This window comes from Ursus arctos, unplaced genomic scaffold (genome assembly GCF_023065955.2).
Source record: "Ursus arctos isolate Adak ecotype North America unplaced genomic scaffold, UrsArc2.0 scaffold_15, whole genome shotgun sequence".
NCBI lineage: Eukaryota > Metazoa > Chordata > Mammalia > Carnivora > Ursidae > Ursus > Ursus arctos.
In genome coordinates this window covers 26,459,022-26,485,314 of record NW_026622819.1, presented here as the reverse complement: position 1 = coordinate 26,485,314, position 26,293 = coordinate 26,459,022, and the positions used below count along the sequence as shown (strand labels likewise).

The window sequence follows — 26,293 nt, the reverse complement described above, 5'->3', positions numbered from 1 at the left end:
GGAAAGGAACAAGTGAAGCTTAGCAGACTCCTTGAATTGAGGATAAGGAGATGAGAGTTCCAGGGGACTCTCAGAGCAGAGTAAAAGAGAAGAGACAGCTGCACAGAAAGAGATCCAGGAATATCTGTAGTGGGTCCCCCTGCGTATTCAGCAGAGTACTGATTAGCACATCTATGTGAGAAAACTCCCAAAGGTGGGGAAAGAATCAACTGAAGGGGCTGGAGGGAAAGGGCCTGGTGCTTATACAGGGCTAGGTATAGTGCTTATTCCAACCAGCCAATCTGGAAAGCCTCATTTTTCATGGACCTTCGGGTGGTGAACTCAGAAGGCTTTCGCCTCTGTAATGGGGGATAATTAGCCCTTGACTAAATGCTGCTCTAGTTTCATCTACTGACTCTTAAAAAGCAAGACCTAAAAGGACAAAACTATAAATTAACTGACTTCCAGAAAAAGTTCAAAAATACTTATAGGAATACAAAAATGTCCAGCACCCAATAAGGTAAAATATACAATGCCTGGCATCCAAACAAAGATAGCAAGGCATGTAAAGAAGCAGGAAAGTGTGATCCATATGAGAAAAATCAATCAAAATCAATCCCAAACTGATACAGATGTTAGAATTAGCAGAGATGTATATTAAAACTGTTATTGTAACTTTAATCATGTATTAAAAAAATTAAGTGGGGACATGAAAAACATATTTTTTTTTAAAAGACCCAAATCAAACTTCTGTAGATGAAAATGTCTGAAAGGAACAATACACTGGATGGGATTAAAGAGTTCAACATTGAAGAAAAAAATCAGTGATCTTGAAGGCACAGGAATAGGAACTATCCATAAAAAATAATGGATTATAGCAGTAGGTACAGAAAAATTATTTTTATAATATCCAATACCCAATTTTAGAAAATCCAACATCTATTCCTGATTTAAAAACAACAACGGGGGCGCCTGGGTGGCACAGTGGTTAAGCGTCTGCCTTCGGCTCAGGGCGTGATCCCGGCGTTATGGGATCGAGCCCCACATCAGGCTCTTCTGCTGGGAGCCTGCTTCTTCCTCTCCCACTCCCCCTGGTTGTGTTCCCTCTCTCGCTGGCTGTCTCTATCTCTGTTGAATAAATAAATAAAATCTTTAAAAATAAAAAAAATTTAAAAAAATAAAAAATAAATAAAAACAACAACGATTCCTTAGCAAAACAGGAGTAGAAGGGAATCTCCTCACCCTAAGAAAGTATCTATAAAAAAATCTACAGCTAACTCAAACCTAATTGATGAAAGACTAAATTAGTTTCCCCTGAAAACAGGACTTAGACAAGGTTGCCCGTTCTCACCACTCCTATTGAACATTGTACTAGATGTTCTGGCCAATGTGATAAGAAATAAAAGGCATCCAAATCAGAATGAAAGACGTAAAACTTTATTTGCAGATGACACGATCATCTATGTAGAAAATCTGATGAATCTATAAACAGCTACTAGAACAAGTGAGATTAGTAAAGTTATGGGACGCAAAATTATGATGTTAAAAAATCCCTGTATTTCTATATACTAGCTCCAACAATCAGAAATTGAAATTCATATATAATACATTTAAAATAGCATCAAAATAGGGAATCAGTATGAATAAAACTAAGAAAAGATGCACAAGATATGTACATTGAAAACTATAAAAAATATTATTGGGAGAAATTAAAGGTCATCTACACAAATGGAGGAACACCATATGTTCATGGGTAAGAAGCTCAAGAGTGTTAAGAGGTTAGTTCTCCCCAAGCTGATGTATACATTCAGTGTAATCTCGATCTAAATCCCAGCACATGTTTTTGGAGAAATTGATATAGTGATTCTAAAATTCCTGCGGAAGTGCAAAGATACTAGAACACTCGGAACAACACTGAAAAAGAAAAACAAAGTTTAAAAACTAACACTACCTGACTTTAAGACCTGTTTTAAAGCTACCATAATCAAGACAGCATGATATTGGCATCAAGATAGGAAAACAGAGGGTGCCTGGCTGCCTCAGTTGGTAGGACTCTTGATCTCAGGGTCATGAGTTCAAGCCCCACTTTGGGTGTGGAGCCTACGTTTAAAAAAAGAGAAAAACAGATCAGTGGAATAGAAAAGAATCCATAAATAAATCCACATCCGCACACACATAAACTGATTTTTGACAAAGGTGCAAGGATAATTCAGTAGAGAAAGGAATGTTTTTTCAATAAAAATGGTGCTAGAACAACCAGATAGCCATATGCAAAATTAATTAATTAATTAAACTGAGATCCAGTCCTAGTACCATATAGGAAAACTGACTCGAGTGGATCATAGACCTAAACGTTAAACCCAAAACTACAAACAATTCTAGAAGAAAACACAGGAGAGAAATCTTTGTGACTTCGGTTAGGCAAAGATTTCTTAGATAGAACATCAAAAGCACAATCTATAAGAGAACAAATTGATAAACTGAACTTGATTAAATTTTAAAACTTCTGCTCTTCAAAAGACACTTGTTAAGAAAATAAAAAGGCAAACTGCCGATGGAGAGAAAATATTTCCAAATCATGTATCTGTTAAAAACGTGCATCCAGAATATGTAAGAACTTTCATTTTTTTTCATTTATAGCATTATTTATGGCATGAACTAGGAACGTGTTTATACAAACACATGACAATTGTACATCGGCAACTTTACAATTATATTAAAGGAGGCATATAGAGGTCTACAGGCACCGTATACACCACGGTTAGGATATATGAAGATCTTTTAAAAAAATCATAAGAAAGCAAACAACTAATGAAAAATGAGCAAAAGATTTGGATCAGCACTTCACCCAAGAAGATAAAATGAGAAATAAGTACAGAGAAAGATGCTTAAGAGAAACACAAATTAAAACCAAAATGAGGGGCGCCTGGGTGTCTCAGCAGTTCGAGCGTCCGACTTGTGATTTGGGTTCAGGTCATGATCTCATGGGTTGTGAGACTGAGCCCCGTCCTGGCTCCACACCCAGCGGGGAGTCTGCTTAGAATTCTCTCCTTCTCTCTCTCTGCCCCTCCCCCTGCTCATGATCTCGCGCTCTCTCTCTCTGAAAAAAAGAGAGAGAAAAAGAAAGAAAGAGAAGAAAGAAAGAAAGAAAGAAAGAAAGAAAGAAAGAAAGAAAGAAAGAAAGAAAGAAAGAAAGAGAGTGAGAGAAAGGAAGGAAGGAAGGAAGGAAGGAAGGAAGGAAGGAAGGAAGGAAAGAAGGAAGAAAGAATCTTTAAAAACACACACAATGAGATACCACTGCATACCTGTTAGGGTGGCTACAATTAACAGCACTGGCCACACCAGCTACTGGCAAGGGTGTGGAGGAACTGAATTCTCTGCTTGGTGGGAACATAAACATGATGCAACCATTTGCCAAAATTGTGGCAGTTTCTTAATAAAGGTGAACATGCGCCTGTATTACTTAGCCATTTCACTCCTAAGGACTGACCCAAGAGAAGAAAGTATATATCCATACAAAGACTTGTGCATGAACATTCGTCGCAGCTTTCTCGATAATCAGCCCAAACTGGAAACTGTCAAATGTTCATCAGGTGGGTATGGATAAAAAAAATCATGTTGTTCATGTAACGTAATACTCAGCAATAAAAGCAAACCACGATACACAATAATATGGATAAGTCTCAAAATAATTATGCTGAAAGAACGATGAAAAATGTGTAACTATAGGATTCTACTTACGTAAAATTTTAGAAAATGCTAAGGTAGCTATAGCAACGAAGCAAACCAGTTATTGCCTGGAAGTGCGGTTGGGGGAGGGGTGGAACTGATTAATTACCAAGGGGCGTGGGGAAACTTTTGGGGGTGACTGATATATATTCATGACCTTGATGGTGGTCATGGTTTCACAGGTCAAGATGTTAAAACTGATCAACCTGTATACCTCAAAATGTGTGCGGTTTATCGTATGCAAATAAAAATTATTCCAGCGCAAGTCTGTAATTTTTAAGGTTTGTCTTTTCTCTATCTTCTCACCTCCGCCCAACTACATTGAACTGTGATTCCTTTTACAAGAAAACTGGGCTGGCCAAGAAAAAAAGGTTAGCCAAAAGTGTCAGCCCCTTTATGCTCTACTCTGTCTGCCAAAGGGGTTTCCTCACAGCATCAACTTCTGCTGAGGTCTCTTGCCTTCCTTTCAGCTCCAGGAGTAGTTTCCAGTCCCCAGAACAGCATCTATTAACATCGGCTAATTCAGAAACTTCCTTGCCAGCATCCCACGCACGGTGGATCCCCAGCATGAGGAAGGTGTTCGAACCTCAAAACAAGAGCCTTACCGTCAGCATGCCCTTCTACGCCTCCCCGCCTTTCCGGGCTGGGACACTGAACTGGGGTCTAAAGCCCTAAGGATAAAAGCCGATAGCGAAGATCCAGCCCCCTTAATAACATATTTTCTGATTCTGTTTAGTTAACCTGAAATGAGATAAAATCTCTCCAGCCGTGATGTTTGTACAATGTCCACCCTTTGCTCACATGAGTATTGATTGGTCTTTACCAACTTTTCCTCTGACCTTGAACCAATTTAGATTTTATGTAGAGACATCCCTACCGATCTCACCATGTCTTTAGCCTTGGTCTGTCAGTATTCTGACTAGCTGAACCACAGTTTGGTCACATCTCTGGCCAGATCCTACTACAAGACACAAACGTCCAGGGTCGTCTGAGCCTCCCAGAAGGGGAATCGGTATTTGGGTAAGAATGGTTTTTATACAAGGTGTTCCTGATTCCGCCCAACCTTGAGGGCTTTCCTGATATTCTGCCGCCGCCAGACCTAGGTTCCAACACTGGGGTGTTACTGTTTTAAGACTCTGGTCCAGGCATAGACACAACAGAAGTTTCTGTATCATGTTCTCTCTTAGCACATCTAAGAAAGCGAAATTTCGCTTTACTTAAAAAATAAAAAGGAATAGAAAAGGAAGGAAAAAAGAAGAAAAGAAAGAAAGGGAGGTGAAGGGAAGGAGAAGGGAGGGGAGGGTTGGGAAAGAAAGGGAAAATACACACACACACACACACACACACACACCCCAGACACATCACTCCTCACATTGTGCTTACAGGCCCGGGAGAAAACGTAAAAAGCAGCCAGCGTTCACCTTCCTTAACAGCTGAATTGCCTTTCTGAGCTCTCCTTTGGCAAAGCAGATCCTGCCCATGTTATAAAACGTTTCGGCCACCTTTTCACTGCAGTCACCATAGCTGATGACCTGAGACTTCAGCGCGGCCTTCAGCAGTCGGTAAGCCTCCTAGGGAATTAAAGAAAAGTGTTTTATAATTATCCTGGCAATTCTGAGGGCCCACGCCAGTTCTAGTCCATTAGCTCTATGGAGGAGGCGTTCTACGCCACACTGACGTAACCCACCAGGGTCAGGCCGTTGTGACCTTGTCACCCAAGTACCGTGTTTCTGTGAAGAGTTAACAGTTCAATGTTACGTTTAATAATAGCAGTTAAGTCATGCATGACTACTCTCTGAGAAAGGAACCATAACATCTCTTTTCCAGATGAAGGAATGGACACTAATAAAAGCTAAGGATCTTGCCCAAGATCCTACTGCCCCTTGTTGGATTTGCTTGTTCAGATTTACCTGTTTTTCCCCGTTTTGGACAAGCCATTTGCAGAATTCTTCAATGGTTGTCAGGGTTTCATAATCTGTTGGGCCCAGTGTTGCTTGATATGCATTGATACTTTTTATAAAATATATCTCAACAGCATCTGCAAAAAAGGGGAACATTTAAGGCGGGCCACGAGCCTGTACGAGCAGCTAATACAGCTTTGGCTCAATGAGACATTTCATACTCAAAGGCATTGCCTGTTCTCATTCCAGGTCTCATCAGACCCTCAAAAAGTCTGAGATTTAATTTGATGGCATCAGTTGATATAATTTTATTCTGTTGATGGAAGGTATGGATTTTTCTGTAGAAAAAGAAAGCCATGCCTGAACAGCCTATCCTAACACCCCAAATAACTACCATATTCAACTCCCAAGTGTAATGTAAGACTACATATTTAGCTAAATTAAACTCTGATAGAGAGTATTGTTTACTGGGATTCCTGCTAGGGGTGTGTGTGTGTGTGTGTGTGTGTGTGTGTGTGTGTGTGTGTGTAGAGGGAGAGTTTTTGTTTCTAAAGTATTTAAATAGAGTTGTTATTGTTTAAAAATTTACTTTTAATGTTGTCTTTTATTCCAAACATAATAGATGTTTATGTGATCAGTCTAGAAAATGCAATAGAAGCAAAAAGAAAATGACAATTATCTCCACACACACTACTCAGAAACAGGCACTGTTAACATTTTTTACCACTGTATTAAGGTATAATTGGCATACCACACATTCAACCATTGTAATTACACAGTCTGATGAAGTTTTAGTAAATTTATAGTTATGTAATCATGATCAAAATCCAGTTTTAGAAGATATCCATCACCCCCAAAGTTTCTTCATGGCTGGTTGCAATCAATGCCTGCTCTCATCCCGTCTCAGGCAATCACTGATCTTTGTTTTATCTCTGTTTTTGCCTCTTCTAGAAATCTCATGTAATTGGATTCATACGACGTGTAGTCTTTTGTGATTCCTTCATGCATCATGCTGTTTTTGAGGTCCATCTACACTCTTGCATGAATGAGTACTTTAGTCCTCCTGCTGAGTACATACACATTTTGTTTACCATTCACAAGCTGATGAATGTCTGTGTTTGTGTATATAGCCTATTACCCACATATCAGTCAAGTCTCTTCATTCCTTTCTGTAGATTTGGGTTACCATGTGCTCCCATTTTCTTTCTGCCTAAGGGCTTCGTTTAGTATTTATTTTAGGTCAAGACTGCTACCAACGAATCTTGTTTATTAGGAAATGTCTATCTCACCTTCATTTTTTTAGAAGTATTATTTATTTATGCAATCTCTACACCCATGTGGGGCTCGAACTCACAACCCCGAGACCAAGAGTCACATGCTCTTCTGACTGAGCCAGTAAGGCACCCCTCACCTTCATTTTCAAAGGGTAGTTTCCTGAATATACATTCTTAGTTGAATTTTATTCCAATACTTTGAATATGTTTTTCCACTACATTCTAGCCTCCATTATTCTGATGGAAAATCAGCCATTAATCATATTGTTGTTTCCCTGCACAGAGCTGTTTTTCCACCACTGCTTTCAAGATTTTTTTTTGTCATTCAGCAATTTGACTATGTGCCTAGTTATGGTTCTCTTTGTGCTTATTTTACTTGGCATTGAGAATTTCGGATCTGTAGATAACAAACTTGGGAAGTTTGGGGCCATTATTTCTTTGGATAATTTGATGCCTCATTCTGTCTTCTGCCCTTCTGGAGCTCCTATGACATGTATGTTGGTACCCCAGGCGTTGTCCCACAGATCTCTTATGCTTTGTTCATTTTCAATTCCTTTTTTTCTGCTCTTCGGAGATCATCTCCAGCGCCGTACCTTTGAGCTATCTCATTCTCTCCCCTGCCATCTCGAACCTTAATGAATGTTCATTCAGTTACTGTATATTACAACTCAAGAATTTCCATTTGGTTGTTTTTTTCTTAAATAGTTTATATTTCTCTATTGAGACTTCCTACTTTCATTGTTTCTTTTAATTCTTTGGACAGTTTCCTTTAATTCTTTGAAGATATTTATGATAGCTGCTCTGAAGTCTTTGCTAAATCCAACATGTACCCACTTAGAGTCAATATCTATTGACTACTCTTTTTCTGAGTATAAGCCACGGGTTGGTTCTTTGTATATTTCTCTTTTGTTGAAAACTGTACATTTTAGACATTACACAGTAGCAACTACACATTCTGATATATTTTTGTGAGTTTTTGTTTTTTGTTTTGTTTTGTTTTAGTGAATTGCCTAGACTTAAACTACAGAGTCTGTCTCTTCCTATGGTGTCTGAATGTTAATGTCTTTGCTCAGGTGTTTGATTTATTTCTTTATTTTTTATTTTTTTTATTTTTTAAGATTTTATTTATTTATTTGACAGAGATAGAGACAGCCAGCGAGAGAGGGAACACAGGCAGGGGGAGTGGGAGAGGAAGAAGCAGGCTCATTGCGGAGGAGCCTGATGTGGGGCTCGATCCCATAACGCCGGGATCACGCCCTGAGCCGAAGGCAGACGCCTAACCGCTGTGCCACCCAGGAGCCCCTGATTTCTTTAAAACAGACTTTATTTTTTAAAGCAGTTTTGATTTACAAAAAAAAAAAAGCCAAAAAAAAAAAAAAAACCGGAATGGAAGGTACAGAGATTTCCCATATAACCTTGCCCACATAGAGCATTTGTGACGGTTAATTTTAAGTGTCAACTAGACTGGGCTAAGGGATGCCCAGACAGCTGATAAAACAATTTCTGGGTGTGTCTGTGAAGGTGTTTCTGAAGAGATGAACAACTGAATCAGTATACTGAGTAAAGATCTGTCCTCACCAAGCTCAAAAAAAAAAAAAAAAAGGCAAAGGAAGGTACATTTTCTTCTTGAGCTAGAAATCCATCTTCTCTTGCCCTCAATTATTGAAGCTCCCAGTTCTTGGGCCTTTGCAGTCTGAGACTTACCAGTAGTCCCTTCACTCTTATTGGTTATATTTCTCTGGAGAACCAATACAGATTTTGATACCAGGAGTGAGCTCGACAACAAAGACTTTCCCTTGCCAAAGCAATGGCTGAGTACCCAATCTGCAAGCAGCGGACAGCAACACTGAGCCCCTAATCTGGCACCATTACCTGGGGTGATTAGCCAGCTACCTGGTAGCAAGCTGATGACGCTGAACCATTTTCTTCATGGAAAAGGCAGCATTTTGTCCTTAAGAGGGATGAAATCTACTCTGGATATAAATTTGCCTTCCCTGCATGCAATGCTTCTACCAAAACCACCACCTGTAGACCTACAGAAGGCTTCACCCACCACCACGGTATTCCACACAGCATTGCTTTGGATCAAGGAACCCGCTTCACAGCAAAAGTACAGTAATGAGCCCATGCTCATGGAATTCACTGGTCTTACCATGTTCCCCACCATACTGAAGCAGCTGGCTTGACAGACTGGTGGAATGGTCTTTTGCAGACAGTTATGGTGCCAGCTAGGGGGCAATACTTTGCAAGGCTTGAGTTCTCCGGAAGGCTGTATATACTCTGGATCAGCATCCAACATATGGTGCTATTTCTCCAATAGCCAGGATTCACAAGTCTAGAATCAAGGGGTGGACATATAAGTAGTACCACTCAGTACTACCCCTAGTGACCCGCTAGCAAAATGTTTGCTTCCTGTTCCCACAACTCGATGGGAACTGGCCTAGAAATCTTAGTTCCAGAGGGAGGAATGCTTCCCCCAGGAGATACAACAATGATTCCACTGAACTGGAAGTGAAGGCTGCCAGCCGGCCTCTTTGGGCTCCTCATGCCCTGAATCAAGGAAAAGGAGTTCCTATGACTGAGTCTGACTACTAAGGGGAAACTGAACCACTCTTCTATAGCAGAGGTAAGAAAACACCTGTCTGGAACACAGAAGATTCCATCTAGTAGTTCTAAGATGGCACCTCATAGTATCACTATGCCCTGTGATTAAGGTCAATAGAACATTACAACATCCCAATCCAGGCAGGATTAGTAATGGGCCAGAACCTTCAGAAATGAAGGTTTCGGTCATCCCACGAAGATAACCATTACCAGGTGAGGTGCTTGTTAAAGGCAAAGGGAATACAGAATGGGTCGTAGGAAAAGGTAGGTACAGCAGTTACGACCACATGACCACTTACAGAACTGAGGACTGTAAGTCATGAGTACTTCCTCATTTTGTTATGAACACGCCTATGTGTACTTATGCGCATATTACGCAAATATCTTATTTTTCTTCTTTTACTCCCTTTCCACGTAACAGAAGACATGCTGATGTCGTATCAGTATTTAAGTATTGTTAGTTTTACATCATAGTTTTCAAGTTATGGAATATCAGAAGAGTAAACATCACTAAGGACTTTATCTCTTCTGGGAAAGGGACTAGTACATTTCCAGTTGTACCCAGGGTAGTTATACCATATTAGGCACAATTCTATCTCTATTTGGAGGTTAAGTATGTTTGAGGAGATGCATGTAAGGATCAAGCTGACAAGGAGTGGACTTGTCATGTTTAATTTTGTGTCAACTTGACCGTGCTAGGAGATGCCCAAATAGCTGATAAAACATTACTTCTGGAGTGCATCAGTGAGGGTGTCTCCAAGAGAAATTAGCATCTGAGTCGGTGGACTGAGTCAAGAAGATCTGCCCTCACCAGTGTGAGTAGGCATCATTCTATCCACTGAGGGCTCAAACAGAATTAAAAAAAAAAAAAAAAAAAGGTAGAAGAAGGGTGAAGTCCCTCTCACTAACCTTGAGCTGGGACGTCTATCTCCTGCCCTTGGATATCACATAATTGTTTTAAATTCCCAGTCTGATCATTCAAATATCCCTACTATATCTGATTCTGGTTCTGATGCTCGCTGTGTCTCTTCAGACTGTGTGGTTTCTTAGGTTTGTTTTTTTGTTTTGATTTTTGTTTTGTTTTGTTTTGCCTTTTACTATGACTTATAATTGTTCTTGATAAACATGATGTACTGGATAAAACAAACTGTTCTAAATAGGCCTCTAGTAATTGGTGGTAAGATGTGGGGTTCGGGGGGGGGGGGAGAAAGCACTCTATAATTCTATGATTAACTCTTTTAGGAGCCTGTGCCTCTGAACTGCGAACTTCACAAGTGCCTCGCAGTCCCTTTCTGCTTTAGGTGGGACAGGATGGCTAGAGTGGGCTGAAGTTGGTTATTTCCTTTCCCCAGGCTGATTAGCCTCTGAAAAAACCCCCAATAGTTTAGGCTCTGGTAAAAGAGTGTCTGGAGGACAGGCCTTGTTTAGCAGAAAGCTCTGGCATATTTTTAATTGGTTACTTTTCCCCTCTCCCTGCTGGCAGCAAGGGGGCATTTTTCTCCATTTTCAGTTTGAGAACCTGGTCAAGCTGCTGGAGGTAAATTTCTTCAAAGTGTGGAAACCTCACCCCCATGACAGGGTACTTGGAATTTTTAACTCTCCGTCTTGTCCACACTGAGTTTCCAGAAATGTATCAGTTACAGGTCAGGTATTCCTACCCCAGTACTGGTTCCTGTAGAGATAGGTACCGGCTCAGGCGAACTGTGGTTCTCTGGATTCATCTGTCTCTCCAGTTTCAGGGGCAGCGGTTTGCCCTGTGACCTCATTTCTCTGCCAGATCAAAGAAGAGTGGTTGATTTTCCAGTTTGTTGAGCTTTTCACTTGTTGTTAGGATGGAGCGATAGCTTCCAAGCTCCCACATGCCAGACTAGAGACCTAAAGTAAACTTTGCTTGGGTTTCAATGCTTATTTTTTAAAATTTTGGCCTGGGCTCCTGGGATTACCCCTCTGCCTGCATAGCTTAGTGTTGACCCAAATGACTGACTTGGAAAGAGGTTGTCCTCAAAAACCTTTAGAGCGTATGTCTTCCATCCTCTATCGATCAATCTGTATGCAGATTGGGGTGTGCATTCCAAGCTCTGCTGCATTTCAAGTCTTCTTTGCTTATTATTTTCCACATCTTCCCTGCACGTGTACGTCGTTTCCCACTGGGCTGGGGCTTGTGTGGCCTGCTCTGAATTGAGTCCGATGCCTCTGCCACAAAGCTGCTGGTTCTCTTGGCCCAACTCTCATCAAATTGCTCTTGGCGGGAGCAGCCTCAGGCAAAAAGGCCAAAAAGGCTCTCTCTGTACCCAGAGCTCTAGCAGTTTTTCAAGAATGCTTTGCAATTTGTTGTCTGCTTATTTATTTTCAGTGCCCTCGAATGATTGTTTTCGACCATTTTATTCAATTTGATGTGTGTGTGTGTGTTGAAAGGATTCACAGACCTCATCACAAAGACAGAGCCAGGAGTGTCTACCTGTGTTTATATTGCGATGTACAGTTTGATGCAGTTTCACCTACTCTGCAGTTCATTTGTTCACACACACACACACACAAATGCGTAACTACAAAAAATAGTATTTTTATGTCCTAAAAATGGAACGTATTTTCTCCTTAATACTGTTGTTTTTAACCCTTTCTATTTATAAAGTCTAATCCTTTTAAAGACCACAGAATTCCACCTCATTAGGGGCGCCTGGGTGGCACAGCGGTTAAGCGTCTGCCTTCGGCTCAGGGCGTGATCCCAGCATTGTGGGATCGAGCCCCATATCAGGCTCCTCCGCTATGAGCCTGCTTCTTCCTCTCCCACTCCCCCTGCTTGTGTTCCCTCTCTCGCTGGCTGTCTCTATCTCTGTCAAATAAATAAATAAAATCTTTAAAAAAAAAAAAAGAAGAATTCCACCTCATTAATATACCAAATATTCCTTTCACTAATTGATAAACATTAAGATTGTTTCCAATTTTTTTATAATTACAAACAGTGTCACAGTGAACATCCTTATACATGTTTCCGTTTGATTTTACTAGGTATTATCAGGTTGTTTTGCAAATTTCATATCAATTGATACTATCACTCCTACTGTCTATGAATGAGCAGACCTGTTTTCTCACAATCGGGCAAATGCTAGAGATTTTCATATTTAAAAAATTTTTACAGAGGATGGGTAAAAATTTGATTTTAAAGATACATATAGTTTTAAGAAGTGTAACATTCTGTCAAATTATACTTGAGTTTGTATCAAATTGCTCTCATCAATCCTAAATGCTATCATTTTTTGCAAAGTTGACAATCAGATAGAAACTTGGTATCCTTGCTCTTCTATATTTCTCATTATTACTATGATTGAAACTTTCTCATGTGATTATTGGCCATTTGTTTTCTTTATGTAATGCTCGGTCTTATTTTTTCCCCTTATTTTTCTATTGTAAAATTAAATGTAAATTTTAGCTCTTACATTTAGGACAATGATCCATTTTGAGTTAATGTTTGAGTATGCTTATGAAAGTGGGTTTTTTTTTCTTTTTTCTTTTGGCACATGAATACCATTGTTCCAACTGTTCCAAGACTATTATTGAAAAGACTATTATTTCCAAACTGAACTATCTTAGCATCTTTGTCAAAAGTTGGCCATAATGATACAAGTCTATTTCTGAACTCTATTGTGTTTCAGTGACTCTGAACTCTGTCCCTTCATCAATACCAAACTCTCTTGATTACTGTTGCTTTAAAATAAATCTTAAATCAGGTAGTATGATTCCTCCAATTATATTATTTTTCAAAATTGTTTCAGCTGTTCTAATTTCTTTGCATTTCTATATAAATTTTAGAGTCAGCTTGTCTATATTTACAAAAACTCCTGCTGGGATTTTGATGTCAATTTGTGTTAAATCAATACATCAATTTTTATAGATGTGACAACTTTACTGTGTGTCATCCAATCTATGAATACATTATCTCTCCATGTATTTCGGTCAGCTCTGATTTCTTTGACGAGACTTTTGTAGTTTTTAGCACCCAGATACTGTACACATTCTGTTAGATTTACACCTAAGTGCTCCATTTGGGAGGAGGTGGCTACGGTGAGTAGTATTTCTAAAAATTTCAGTTTCCAGTTGCACATTGCTTATAGAAATATTTCTGGGTTTTGTGTGCTGACCTTATATTCGGTGATCTTGCTAACCTTAAACGCAGTTATTAGTTCTGTAATTTTTTGGAATTTTCGACAGCAACAGCTGTATTGTTGCAAATGAGGACCATTTTATTTCTTTTAAGCTATATGTCTCAGGGGCGCCTGCCGGGCTCAGTCAGTAGAGCGTGTGACTCCTGATCTTGGGGTCATGAGTTCAAGCCCCACACTGGGTGTAGAGATAAACTTAAAAATAAGATCAATCAGGCTGTATGTCTTTTTCTTGCCTACTGCATTGGCTATGACTTCCAGTGAGTATGCTGACTAAAAGAAGTGAGAATGGACATCCTGGTCTTCTTCCTGATCTTAAGAGCAAAAAACTCACTCTTTAACCATTAAGCTTGGTGTTAGCTGTAGTCTTTTTTGCACATGGCTTTTATCAGATTGAGGAAGTTCCCCTTCCATCATGAAAGGATGTTGCATATTGTCACATGCTTCTTCTGCATCAGTTGATAAGATGATGTGCTTTTCATCTTTGGACTGTTGATATGGTAGAGTACATTCATTCAGGCTTAAATGCTGAACCAGCCCAACAGTCTCAAGAAAAAAGCTCCACTTGATCATGGTGTATTATTCTTTTTTATGCGTTGCTATATATTTTCTTGAGGACTTTTTGCATTTATGTGCATGTATTGTTTTATAGTTGTGATTTGTTTTTTTCTTGTAATGTCTTTGCCCAGTTTTGGTATCAGGGTACTGCTAGCCTCATAAAATGAGTTGGGAAATGTTCCCTCCTCTTCAATTTTCCAGAAAAGATTACGTAGGATGGGTGTTAATCCTTCTTTAAATGTTGAGTAGAATTACCCAGTGATATCATATGGACATTGATAGTTCTTTCTGAGAAAGTTAACTATAATTTTTTTTTTTTTTTTAGTAAGTAAAGGCCTCTTCGAGTTATCTGTTCATCTTGGATTACGTTGTTTGTTTTCATTTTATTTGTGGTATTTTGTGATAGACACAAGTTTTAGACCTTTTTATAATTAAACCTATCAATCTTTTCTTTTCTAGTATAACTTCATGTGCTCAGAAAGTTCATCTTTCCTCCATTTAGGAATTTTAGGAATTTTAGGAATTTTGATTCCAGTGTTGTATTCCCTTCTGGATAATTTATATTTTCAGTTTTGATGTTAAAATGTGATCCATTTGGAATTTAGTGAATGATAGGAGGTGAAGATCCAAATCTTCTTTAAAGTTAAAAATTAGTATAGACGAAAAGAATAAGGTGACCTTAGAATCTCCCAATTCTAGAAGCATAAAATTTTCTTATTTGAACAAAATTTTTACATATTCACATATAGACTAAACGTGTTATAACCATGAAGACTATTAAAAAAAATTCAAACATATAGACGGAGTGCAAATACTGTGAGTAATAAACAAGACAATTTTTTAAAGAAGAAAGATGATTAGCTAGAAAACACAGAATCAGGAAGTCTTCAATGAACATTTATGCTAAAGAAAACAATAATCAAAATATGAAATAATTTCTGAAAACAGAACAAAACTGTTTAATGGCTTCGGGAAATATAAGAGTAGAAAAAAGTAGGATGTGAAACTTTCCCTATTTCTTTCTCTCTTACTCTTCCTCTCTCTCTCTCTCTTTTCACATATGACTGGAAAATAATGTACACCTAAATGGATTCCTTTTATAAGCAGAGAAAATCAACGTTGTTAAATGTTTAAATCATATTCTGCACAAATCCCAAATTCCTCTTGATGGGCCACAGAATCCATTAGCGTCCACTAATCTGATCCAGCCAGCTGAGCAGAGCATGCAGTCCTTCCTCACCAGTTCTTTTGTGTCTCTTCCAAAGCTACTCACTTTCCAAAGGATGACCTTGCCTGAGAAAGGACTACTGCTGATGGTTGAATTCATGCCTTGGTTTTCCTCCAGAACCCCTAGTACCTCAACTTTTGAATATAGGTCATGAAAATTCTAGCTGCTGCAAACATTCTCTCTTGTCAGCTAGAGGAAAAGAGTCAAGGAGGTTGAGAATGGAGGAGTGGGGGAGAAGCCAATATTTTTGTCTTTTATCACTGGATTTCCTCATCAACCGATACCACAAGTCACATTCATAGTGTGTATGATCTCTCTACTCTTTATGCAGGTGAATTCTGCTGAGATTCTAAAGGAGTAAAGGAAACAGAAATCAGATGATATTATTGGTTTTGATGTTCCAACTTACTTGCGGAGATATTGTGCCTGAGTTCATGTGCAAATGATTTTGTACAAAATGGCGTCCAGTCTCATTTTTCCATCACAGTCATGAATAGCTGATTATAATCTGTCCATATTGATAGATAGACCATTGCCAGTGTGCTTCCCTCCCATGGGAAATGATGATAACTGCAAGCTACTCCCTCCACCTACCCCTGTGTTGGGCCTCTCCAGACATGGCATGAGCCTTGGCTAGTAACGCGCTTGCCTCTGCAGTTTGGGGGCTGACTTCAGTGAACAAAGAAACACAGATAGAATAGGCCTGGAATAGAGAAAATCATGATCAAGTAAGTACCCAAATGACAGTGTTTCACTGAGGATTTTCTACAGCTCTCATGAAATTGCTAGTTGAGAGCTGTATATAGTTAATCATGGAGTTACAAGAGAGATGAGTTTGAGTCTCAGCTACTTCCTAGCTGGGAGTCTTGAGCAAGTAACTTCACCTTCACATGTAGAAGAAATATACAGCTTCCATCAATTAGGGTTTGGAAAAGATTAAATGAGATGGTACATGCAAAGCACTGGGCATTCACAGTATCATCACACAGTAAGTCCTCAATAAATATTAGCTATTGTTATTTCTTACTAAGTTTCATAGCAAAATTACAATCACAACTTCAGCTCAGCCCCTCAAAGGTTCATTATCAAAGGAAGTCTAGGGGAGTCGAGCATGGATCCTAAAGCCATACCGCCTGGGTTCCTATCACAATTCAGCCACTTATGACATCAGGCAAGTCACTACGTTCTTCAAATTTAAAATAGGAATTTCAGAAATGACTGTTGCAAACAGTTGCTGCAAAGATTAAATGAATTAATATGTAAAGTGTCTAGTATACTACCTGAAATGTCATAAGCATGAGAAAACTGGAGATTTTTTTACTATTATCATTCGTACTAAAATGGAAGGAGGAAGAAGAGAGAAAACACCCGGTCCACACTCACGAGCAAGAAAAAAATCACCCATGCTTCACAGTTCACGGGTCAAACATCATGAGGTATTTCGAGGAGCTCCAGCGATTATCAGACAACATTATGGAGCTAAGACAGTTCAGAGTTGTTAAGAGTACAGGCTCTGGGGGCTCAAATTTTCCAAGTTCAAATCCCTGCTCTCCTACTTGTCAGCTACACAACTTCAGTTGAATTAGCTATGATTCCTTATGTTTCAGTTTCCTCACATGTAAAATGAGATAAAATAATAATAATGCCTCCACGGCATAGGGTTATCACATGGATGAAATGAATACACCCTCAAGTACACATAGTAAAAGCATTCCATCAGTGTTAACTATTATTTGTTATTGTTGTTGTTGTTGTTGGGAAACACTGATTATACATTGTTTTATCTATTCTGATCCGACCACTGCTTGCACAGTGTCTTGGACACAAAAGCCAGACAGCTTTCTCTGTAAGCAGTGGACTCCCTGCTCACAGAGCAGTATTCCCTAACAGTTCTTTATTATATGATACTAATAACTTAGATTGTGGGATTACCTGCAATGCCTTTGCTACAGTATCAGACTGTTCTCACATCTACCGTTGAATTGCACTGCACGTTTTCTATGATATAGAAAATTAGTTATTTTGATCCACTTTTGACTTTCAGAGATACCTGAAGCCACAAGCCGGGTTCTCATTTGAGGAGAGAAAACGTGAATTCAACAAGCAGTTTCAAGGAAAGTTTCAAGTACGTGATAGGTAAAAATGCCCTATACTGTTTTCATTGTAAGACTCAACATTCCGTCCTGTTTTGTTTTGTTTTTCCCCTGGGGATTTGTCAAAGCAGTTCCGTCCAAGTGAAACACCCTTTTGTCAGTTTAAGTTTAGGCTTATTGATACAAATAGCTAAACTAAAGGACAAATGACAGCATTACACCAAAATAACATGATTTTTTCATTTAAAAAAAAAAGCCCTTTGTGTTTGCTAAAGACTTAAGTTTGGTTGCCCCTATGGCTTTTTTTCCTGGAGTAGACTCACTTGGTTACTTCTTCCTAGCACCCACAGAGATGAGGGGAGGCCTGGGAGGGGAAATTTGGTCTCAGATCAGGTCAAAGAGTAGATACACCTGCCCTGAGTCAGTGTTCTCTGCCCATGTTGTTTAAGGTTGAGGAAGGGCTCTTATGTGGATCTGGCAGGAAATCTATCCCACCCCCTTGTACTTCTGAGAAGCCCAAGCTTCCCTGGCCCTGCGAATAGGGCCTGGGGCCAAACACGGCCTCTAGGCTGGGGCTCCAGCCAACTCACCAACCTGCTGCAAGTACTGGATGGCCCGATCATGGTTCCTCCTCAGCTGCTCAATCTGAGCAATTTCCTCATATAGACTGACCAGGTCCAATGTCCTATCACCCTTAGTGGCAATAACATTGCCAACCGCCTTTTCAAAGTACGCCAGAGCGAGGTTCAATCTGTGGATGGCCAAGGAGGCTCTATGAGAAGAGGGACAAAGATGCAAAGTCAGAGAGGCCCCTTACTTGTGCAGACACAAAAGGAACCGATTCTAAGAACAAAACAATTTGGCCTTCGTAGGCCAATCATTTCAGTGGCTAGCTAAAAAATCCAGTCTTGCTACAAACAAACTCCTTTTAACCTTTCACCTACCAGATTCCACCGACTATCATTCACGTCTATTAATATAGCATGCTGTAGTCTAATTTCATAAAAAAGCAAATGGAAAAAATGGCTTCCAGCAATTCACAAGGTGGGGTAATTTACCCACAAACACAGACTTTCTAGAATCAAAATAAAATTTTATTACTTCTAGCTCCCTCTCTTTCAGACCAATGCAAAGTTATTGCTTTGTCTTGTTTGATTTAGTTTATTCCTCCTCAGTAAAAAATGAGAGAGGAAAGAGAAAACAATGTAAATATCCCCTCCAAAAGGCAGTGGTTAAATGAATTATGACATGTGATACAATAAATACTTCAGACTTTAAAAATCATGCTTCCTTTTTAAACTAAGTAATATGGGGAAAAATTAAAAGTGTGCTAAGTTTAAAAAAGTGATAGGACTGTACTTAAAATTGACCCTGACATATCTATCCTATCTGTCTATCCACCTATCTCTAACTAAAATGTATATCCATCTATCTATATCTATATCTAAAATGTCCATAGCAGTTATGTTTGGGGGGTAAAATTCAAACTTATTTTCTTCTTTGTATCTGTATTTTCAAATCTTCTAAAACAAAATATAATTTTTAAAAATGAGAATAAAATAGCATCCCATTCAGGTTTATCCCTCTAGAGACAGTAAGATACAAGGAGAAGAACATGGTAGTTCAAAGGTGTTTCTCACAAGTTATTGGCTTTACAGACAAACTCCAATAACCAATATTTCCTTCCAAATAAAACAAGGTTAAGAATACCTAAATTACAAGGTTGTTGTAAAGATTAGATTAAAATTTATACATGAAATCACTTAACATATAGTGGATACACAATCAATATTACTCCCTCTCACCTCTTGCTTCCATCTTTGTATTTCCAATCGAAAAAATATGTGTGTGTATAAAACGATTTTAGATAAGGCATTCTGCAAGTTATGATTTAACAATCAACAGAGTACTGGCCCAGACCACGATTTCCCTTGAGCATAACAGCAAAAGTTACAGAATGAAAATGCCTCTCATCAAGAGCTTGTGGGGAGATATTAGCCAAGTTGTCTGGCCTACACAATCACACTTTATTTTCCCCACCTTTAAAATGAGAAAAGGGATTTGCCCTTACTAGATATTTGTTCAGCATAAAATATAACTCGACGTGGTACGGCAGGTGAGCTACGAATTCAGATGCCCCATCTACGTGCGGGCCCCTCTACTTATCCATTCTGTCACCTTGAGTTACTTACTCTTTCTGTGCCTTAATTTTCTTATCGGTGAAATGAAAATAAAAATAGCCACCTCATAGGCTTGTAGTAGATTGACTTAAATAAATAATGTGAAGGACTTGGACTGGTGTCTTGGATATAGCTATACTTAGTAAGAGTTCCAACGCTTGGAACGCTGCACGTACAAAATAGATACTAGGTAACTACTGCAGGATGAATGAATGAAATATGCACTAGAATTTATTCTGAAAAACGAGCAAGGCTATCTTTCACATAACGCACACAAACTTTAGCCACTGACCCATGTGACAGCAGCAGACATTCACTAGACTCTAATTTATGGCCCTCTGGACTTACAGATATAGATCTGGGCATGCCAGCACCGCCCCGCCATTTCCCATTTGACTTCTAGATTCATGGTCAGAGCAGGCAGACATGACTCACGTACTTCTCTTACTTACCCTTCCGTCACCTTCCCTACCACGCCAAGTGCTTACAGTTTTGGAAACAGATTGCTTTCAAGAATGTGAAGATATTTTAAAAATCTAGGGAATAGTAAACCTTTTATTATTCTTTTTGTCTGATAATCTGATGGGCCCACTGTCATATGTAAATATCATGACTCTCTCTGAGGATACCTAAACTCAACTGCAAAACAGCTTGAACAGATCCCATGTACTTGGTTTCCATATGGAACAGAACTTTCCTTAAAAATGCACATGCTACGCATAGCTTCCATGGGCCTCCTATAAACGGTCTTCATGAAGTGTTCTTTCCTCGTCTTTTAAGATATGATACTTAATGACGAATGTGGGTGGCGACTGAGAAAAAGACATAGTTTGAGAATAAGTGAGAGGCAGCATAAGGGCTAGGAGTCCATGAGCTCAGACCACGGATCCATCACTTAAAGCTTTTCACCGTGGATGGTTTGATTCCTCTCAGCCTGGCTTTCCCTGCCCTCTGTCTAATGAGATCGTAACTGTGCCAGCTACCTCAGCTGTGTCTTAGGATTAAAGGGCACCGTACACAAAGTTCAGACCATGGGCTTGCATTTGGGAAACACAAGCCTGTTTTACTATCATTTGAGGCTGTGGGGTTTTTTGCCCCGAGTATTTTTGTCCCCTTATATAAAGAGCACACAGAACAATCATGTAATTCCAGTCCTCATTCACAAAGCCTAAGCTTCTCAAAGCCCCGATCTTACCTGCCCAAAGCAACGGTCAGGTCTTTCTCCGAGACTTGGGATTTGCGAACACATCCTTTAAATAATTCTTTCAGCTCCTTCATGTTTCTCTCTGCCTTCTGCAGGTTGAAATAAGCCTCTCTGCCAGTGAAACAGTCAAGGAAAAGGCCAGGCACACAGACTCCCCCACGGCCCAGGGACAGCAGTTGATAAGCAAATAAAAGGGCCTTTTGGGACAATGAAGCAGAATTTGAAAATGGGCACTTTCCTGTGTTATTTTCCTTATGTGTACGTTATCAAGGATTCTTTAGAAAATGAAAAGAGCCCTGGGTTTCCCATGCTGCTAGCCTGACTCCAGGGCTGGGGTGGGTGGTGAGCATGGGGAGGTGTGAACAGAGACTGTACTCTACCGGCTACATTTCCCGTGGCGTCCACTGTGTGACAAGAGCCGTGCAGTTTTCCCAGTTGGTTCCTACGCATGGTGAAAGAGAGGAACTAAGTCTGCTGAAAGGGACTTTCTGGATCATTTAGAAAGTCCAAGCAAAGCAGGTTTTAGGCAAGAAGCAAACAGCAGGAAAGAAAATCCCCTTAGTTCCCAAACAGCCTTCTACTTCCCACATTTTCAACAGCCCCTTCGAAGGGCATAGCAGAGGAAGGCCACAGATCAGTCTTGGCAAGTTGCGTATCAAGACCAAAAGAGTAGAGAGAGGCGGATGTGTAAAGAGGAGAGACCGGGGACACATGGTCTCAAAGACGACTCATGAGTAATTTTTTTTTAATAGGGCACACTTTACCAATGTGGGTGTCGCCCTTGTGCAGAGGCCACGCTAATATCTGCATCGTTCGGACTGTGGTAGACGATCGTTCACGAACATGAAACGCCCTTAACAGTTCTCAAGCAGAGATGGTACCAAAAGGCTGTCAACATCACAAGCTTTCACACAGTAACAGTCCCCCCTGGGACACAGAGAACTATTTCTTTTGTCTATTTTGTTTGGCCTCCAGCTTCACGGGCAGTATTCTCAACAGCACTTCAGAAAAACAAAAATGATCAAGAGTCTATTAAATCAGAGGTTTCTGGCTGCCTATTACAATCACCTGGGGGCCTTTTAAAAAATCTCAATAAACAGATGCACCCCAGGCCTCTTAAATCAATCTCTCTGGGGCGGGACCCAAACAGCAATAATTTTTAAAGCTCCCCAGGGGATTACATGTGCAGTCTCGTTGGACCAACAGTGCTTTAAATTACTACCGGTTCTCCCTCTTCCTGACATTCCTCCCACCACAATCGTCTGTGTCCTCACTGCTAACACTGATCTTCTCGGGTGCTCAATGAAGGGCAGGACGGAGGCTGAAAACTTTTTGGGGATGTGTTACCAGTGAGATCCCTCCCATGGCTCCACTCAGAGTTCATATGAATGGATAGAGGAGGAACATTCCTACCTTTCTAGATGGAGATGAAAGCCTGGGGAGGGGGGCAAGGTGGCTGTTGGAACAGAGCTGCGAAGCCTGGTTCCATCTCCCTCGCTCCTGTATAGACAACCCATCCAGCAGGCACAGGGGCCCCTGGCTCCGATCACCAGACCCCGCTAGGAAAGGAAGGATATCGGTTCTGCAGGAGCCAGGACACCCCGAGGGTGTAGTACAGCATGACCAGAGCTTCCAGGATGTCCTTCTTCTCCTTGTTTGAGGTCACGCTTCCCTTCCAGGTCAGGAGCGTGTTCTTGGCGGACTCGGCATGTTTCTTGGCCTGCGCTGGGAGGCCTGGGGAAGTTTGAGGGTGGGTGGCAAGATGAAAAACATTAAAAAGGCATGTTTCAGTCAAAGACATTTCTGGGAGGAAATAGGTGGGTAGTATGGTTGTCACATGGTCTATAGTGTGAGTTTCCAGAGCTGGCTGTGCATCAGAATTATCTGGAATGCTTGTAGAGAATACAGATGCCTGGGTCCCGCCCCAAACCTACTGAGTTGGAATCTCTAGAGACATGGAGTCCAGGAATCTATATTTTTAATTAATTCCACAAGTGCTTCTTATGCAGCCTTCACAGCATTTCTGTTTGGAAATCACTGATCGAGACAGGAGCAGAAGCTGCGTATCCTGTCCCCAGTGCTGCCGCTAACACCGTGTGACCTTTTCAACCCACAAAGCTGCTCCATCCTCCAAATGTAAAATGACAATAATTATAGAAGCTGCCCCTTGACCAAATACCTGGAGATTGTCCAGGAACAAACTAGGTTATGCCACAGAGTGCTGCGCTTTGAGCTTTCTGGAAAAGGCATTCTAAAAATACAAGGGCTTATGAATACAATTACTTCCATCTGGGGACTTTTCTCAATCCGAGATGAGGCTGGTTATACTAATTGGTCTCGTACACACACACACACACACACACACACACACACACACACGCAGGCATGGAATCCAATTCCTAAATGCAGCGAGGCCCCTCACTAAGACGACAAAGGGAATGCCAAACTCCGGTCAGACAGAACTTGTGCTGTTTCCCCTTGTTTTCTAAATAAAGCCTGGGGTTCCTGGGCACCCACTGGAACTGCTATCTGTCCAGTTAGTTAACAGAGGTAGACTTGGCAACATTCAGTTTCTAGACCTCATTCTTCATCTTCTAACCTAGCTCATGTCTAGGGATCCCTGATGGGACAAGACACACCCTGGAGAAGAGAGAAAGGTCAGCAGAGAGCTCATTATCCTAGGAGTTCTCCACTCTACTGGAGACAGTCATGGCTGGTGGTGCTTTTCAGCTCTCCTCTCTGCAGGTGGGTAAACATATTCACTCCTGTCAGGCAGACCCTCTGTGCCCCTGATTCTCACTTCACACCCCCAGCCATCAGTCTGCTCCACCTTTGGCCCTTGGAGCCTGGTTTTTCAGTGCAGGTATAGTCAATGGCCATAAAGATGGCTTGAAGACTTGAGGCCTGCAGCCCTCATACATTCCAGACGTGCAGGACCTCCTTAATGAGCTGCCACAAGGGTGGGGGTTGGGGGGGGAGGTGGAAGGGAGAACAGAGCTTCTCTGGGAGAGGCCTACAAGTGACCCAGAACCCACTGTAGAACACTCAGAGATGCCTGTCCATAGGTCTCACCTCAAGAGAAAAATGGAGTCTGTGGCAGAAGAGAGGGCTGTGTCCCAAGTTACCAGGTAACAGCACCCTCAGACAGCACTGCACACCATAAACACCCTACTAAGATGCAGATTCCTGGGCCTTGCTTCCAGGAGTTGTGGTGCACAGCTTCTGAGGTGAGAACGGAGGATTCACATTTATAACAACCATCCTAGCTGATAACTTGATGCAGGCTGTCTAAGGACCACACTTGGAGATGCATTGAGTAAAGTCTCTATACAAGAGGTAGGTCTCATCTTATTTTTGAAGAGTAGATAGTTTGACTGATGGAGAAGGATGAGGAGGGGTTTCCACTTGGGGTGAACAGCCTGAGGCCATAAAGACAGAATAAGCAAAAAGTGTGTGGGTGTGTACACACTGGTGGGATGGGATGGGGTATGTGGGAGTGTCAGGGCAGTAAGGAGACCAGCCTGACTGAAGGGGAGGTTTAAATGTAAAGACACCTAAGGTATGAATTCAATAAGTAAAATGAAGTCTTGGAGGCGCCTGGGTGGCTCAGTTGGTTAAGTGGCAGCCTTTGGCTCAGGTCATGATCCCAGGGTCCTGGAATCAAGCCCCGTGTAGGGCTCCAGCCCCTTGTAGGGCTCCCTGCTCAGAACGGAGTCTGCTTCTTCCTCTCTGCCTCTCTCCCACTGGCTCATGCTCTCTCTCACTCTCAAATGAATAAATAAAATATTTAAAAATAAAATAAAATGGAGCCTTGGATGCCAAGTGAGGAGGTTGGATTTGATCTGTTGGGTAATGGGGAGTCTTTATAGGTCTTGAGGAAGGGAGCAGCAACTGAAAAGTCTGCCAAGGACATCAGACCAAGAAAATAAAACAGGAAACTGAGAAAGTCTTTTTATCAAATAGGCTGTTTCCCACAACTAGGTGGGCCCTTGAGAGTATGTCAGAAAGAAGTGCAGGGGGGGCGCCTGGGTGGCGCAGTCGTTAAGCGTCTGCCTTCAGCTCAGGGAGTGATCCCGGCGTTCCAGGATCGAGTCCTACATCGGGCTCCTCCGCTATGAGCCTGCTTCTTCCTCTCCCACTCCCCTGCTATGTTCCCTCTCTCACTGGCTGTCTCTCTGTCAAAATAAATAAATAAAAAATCTGAAAGAAAGAAAAGAAAAGAAAAGAAAAGAAAAGAAAAGAAAAGAAAAGAAAGAAAGAAAGAAAGAAAGAAAGGAGTGCAGGAATCCAATCTAGAGGTTTCCTTCTGTCTGTAGGAAGGAGAAAAGTGAAACCGGCTGAGCCATTGAAAACCACCCCTGAATCAGCACAATGCTGCTTCTGGGCTCCTGAATGGAAAACAAGTGAGAAAGCTGTCCTGAGTCTGCCCTGCCACCCCCCCCCCCCCCCAGTGCCCAGTGCTGGGCTGTGAAAGCCCCAGAGGAACACTTTTCCTCTAAGCTCAGCAGCTAATGAATTATAACGGTTCCTCATCTCCACTTTATCACACCCCACACTGTGGTCCTTCCGATGAAAAAGCTGAGCTGGTGACCATTGGGCTTGAGCAAATTGAACTAGGATCTCGACTGAAAATGGATCATCACGGGGCACCTGGGCGGCACAGCGGTTAAGCGTCTGCCTCCGGCTCAGGGCGTGATCCCGGCGTTCTGGGATCGAGCCCCACATCAGGCTCCTCCGCTGGGAGCCTGCTTCTCCCTCTCCCACTCCCCCTGCTTGTGTTCCCTCTCTCGCTGGCTGTCTCTATCTCTGTCAAATAAATAAATAAAATCTTTAAAAAAAAAAAAAAGAAAGAAAGAAAATGGCTCATTAAACTTTAAAGTCAGCCCTAAAGGAAAAAAGTCACTCCTTTACTGTTCCCAGAATCCACTCTGGTCTCCAAAGTGGGGGGCAGGTAGCCCTACAGCATGCAAGATGCCATAATGGTAAAAAAGACAATAATTTCTTTATTTAAAAATGTTTTGTTTTCTATTCCTATGAATATTTATAGTATTACGTATTAATATCACTGTACATAATTCATAATAAATACACACATATGGAGTTTGCTCAAATTTGTTGAAGTGCTAAGGGAGCTAATTCTCAAGGGTTTGGAGATCACTGCTCTAGATAATGTGTTCCAACCTTTTCAAGCATGAAAGAGCTCTTCTGATGTTTCAAAAAACCCCTCACTATGTGATATTTTTGTGGCTATTCCTACAGGAGAAAATTCATGACAACAGAGAGTACTATGAATCAGCATCAGTGAACATTTGAAATAGAGTTGCATTTTATTAATTTTGAGAACACCCTCTTTCATGTAAAGACAACACTGCATATACGTTTA

The 26,293-nt window shown here is 40.9% G+C and overlaps 1 protein-coding gene and 1 long non-coding RNA gene across 5 annotated transcripts in view; one reads left to right on the top strand and one right to left on the bottom strand.

The window, feature by feature from the left end:
• The window catches only part of TTC23L (tetratricopeptide repeat domain 23 like), a 57,919-nt gene that overhangs the window by 11,249 nt on the left and 20,377 nt on the right, over positions 1-26,293 (bottom strand). For all 4 annotated transcript variants that reach the window (XR_008959195.1, XM_057312189.1, XM_057312190.1 and 1 more), the window contains exons 5-10: positions 22,488-22,644; positions 20,902-21,027; positions 18,121-18,298; positions 16,028-16,136; positions 5,619-5,746; positions 5,130-5,279 (exon numbers count right to left, since the gene is read on the bottom strand). Coding sequence is in view for 3 of the 4 variants with exons in the window: in XM_057312189.1 (XP_057168172.1) it covers positions 5,130-5,279; positions 5,619-5,746; positions 16,028-16,136; positions 18,121-18,298; positions 20,902-21,027; positions 22,488-22,644 (848 nt within the window). In the remaining variant the exon portion in view is untranslated. The remainder of the gene's footprint in view (positions 1-5,129; positions 5,280-5,618; positions 5,747-16,027; positions 16,137-18,120; positions 18,299-20,901; positions 21,028-22,487; positions 22,645-26,293) is intronic.
• Positions 4,569-24,714, top strand: LOC123001461 (uncharacterized). The gene is made up of 3 exons (XR_006410376.3): positions 4,569-4,728; positions 5,094-5,270; positions 17,478-24,714. It is a non-coding gene; the product is annotated as an uncharacterized LOC123001461 (long non-coding RNA).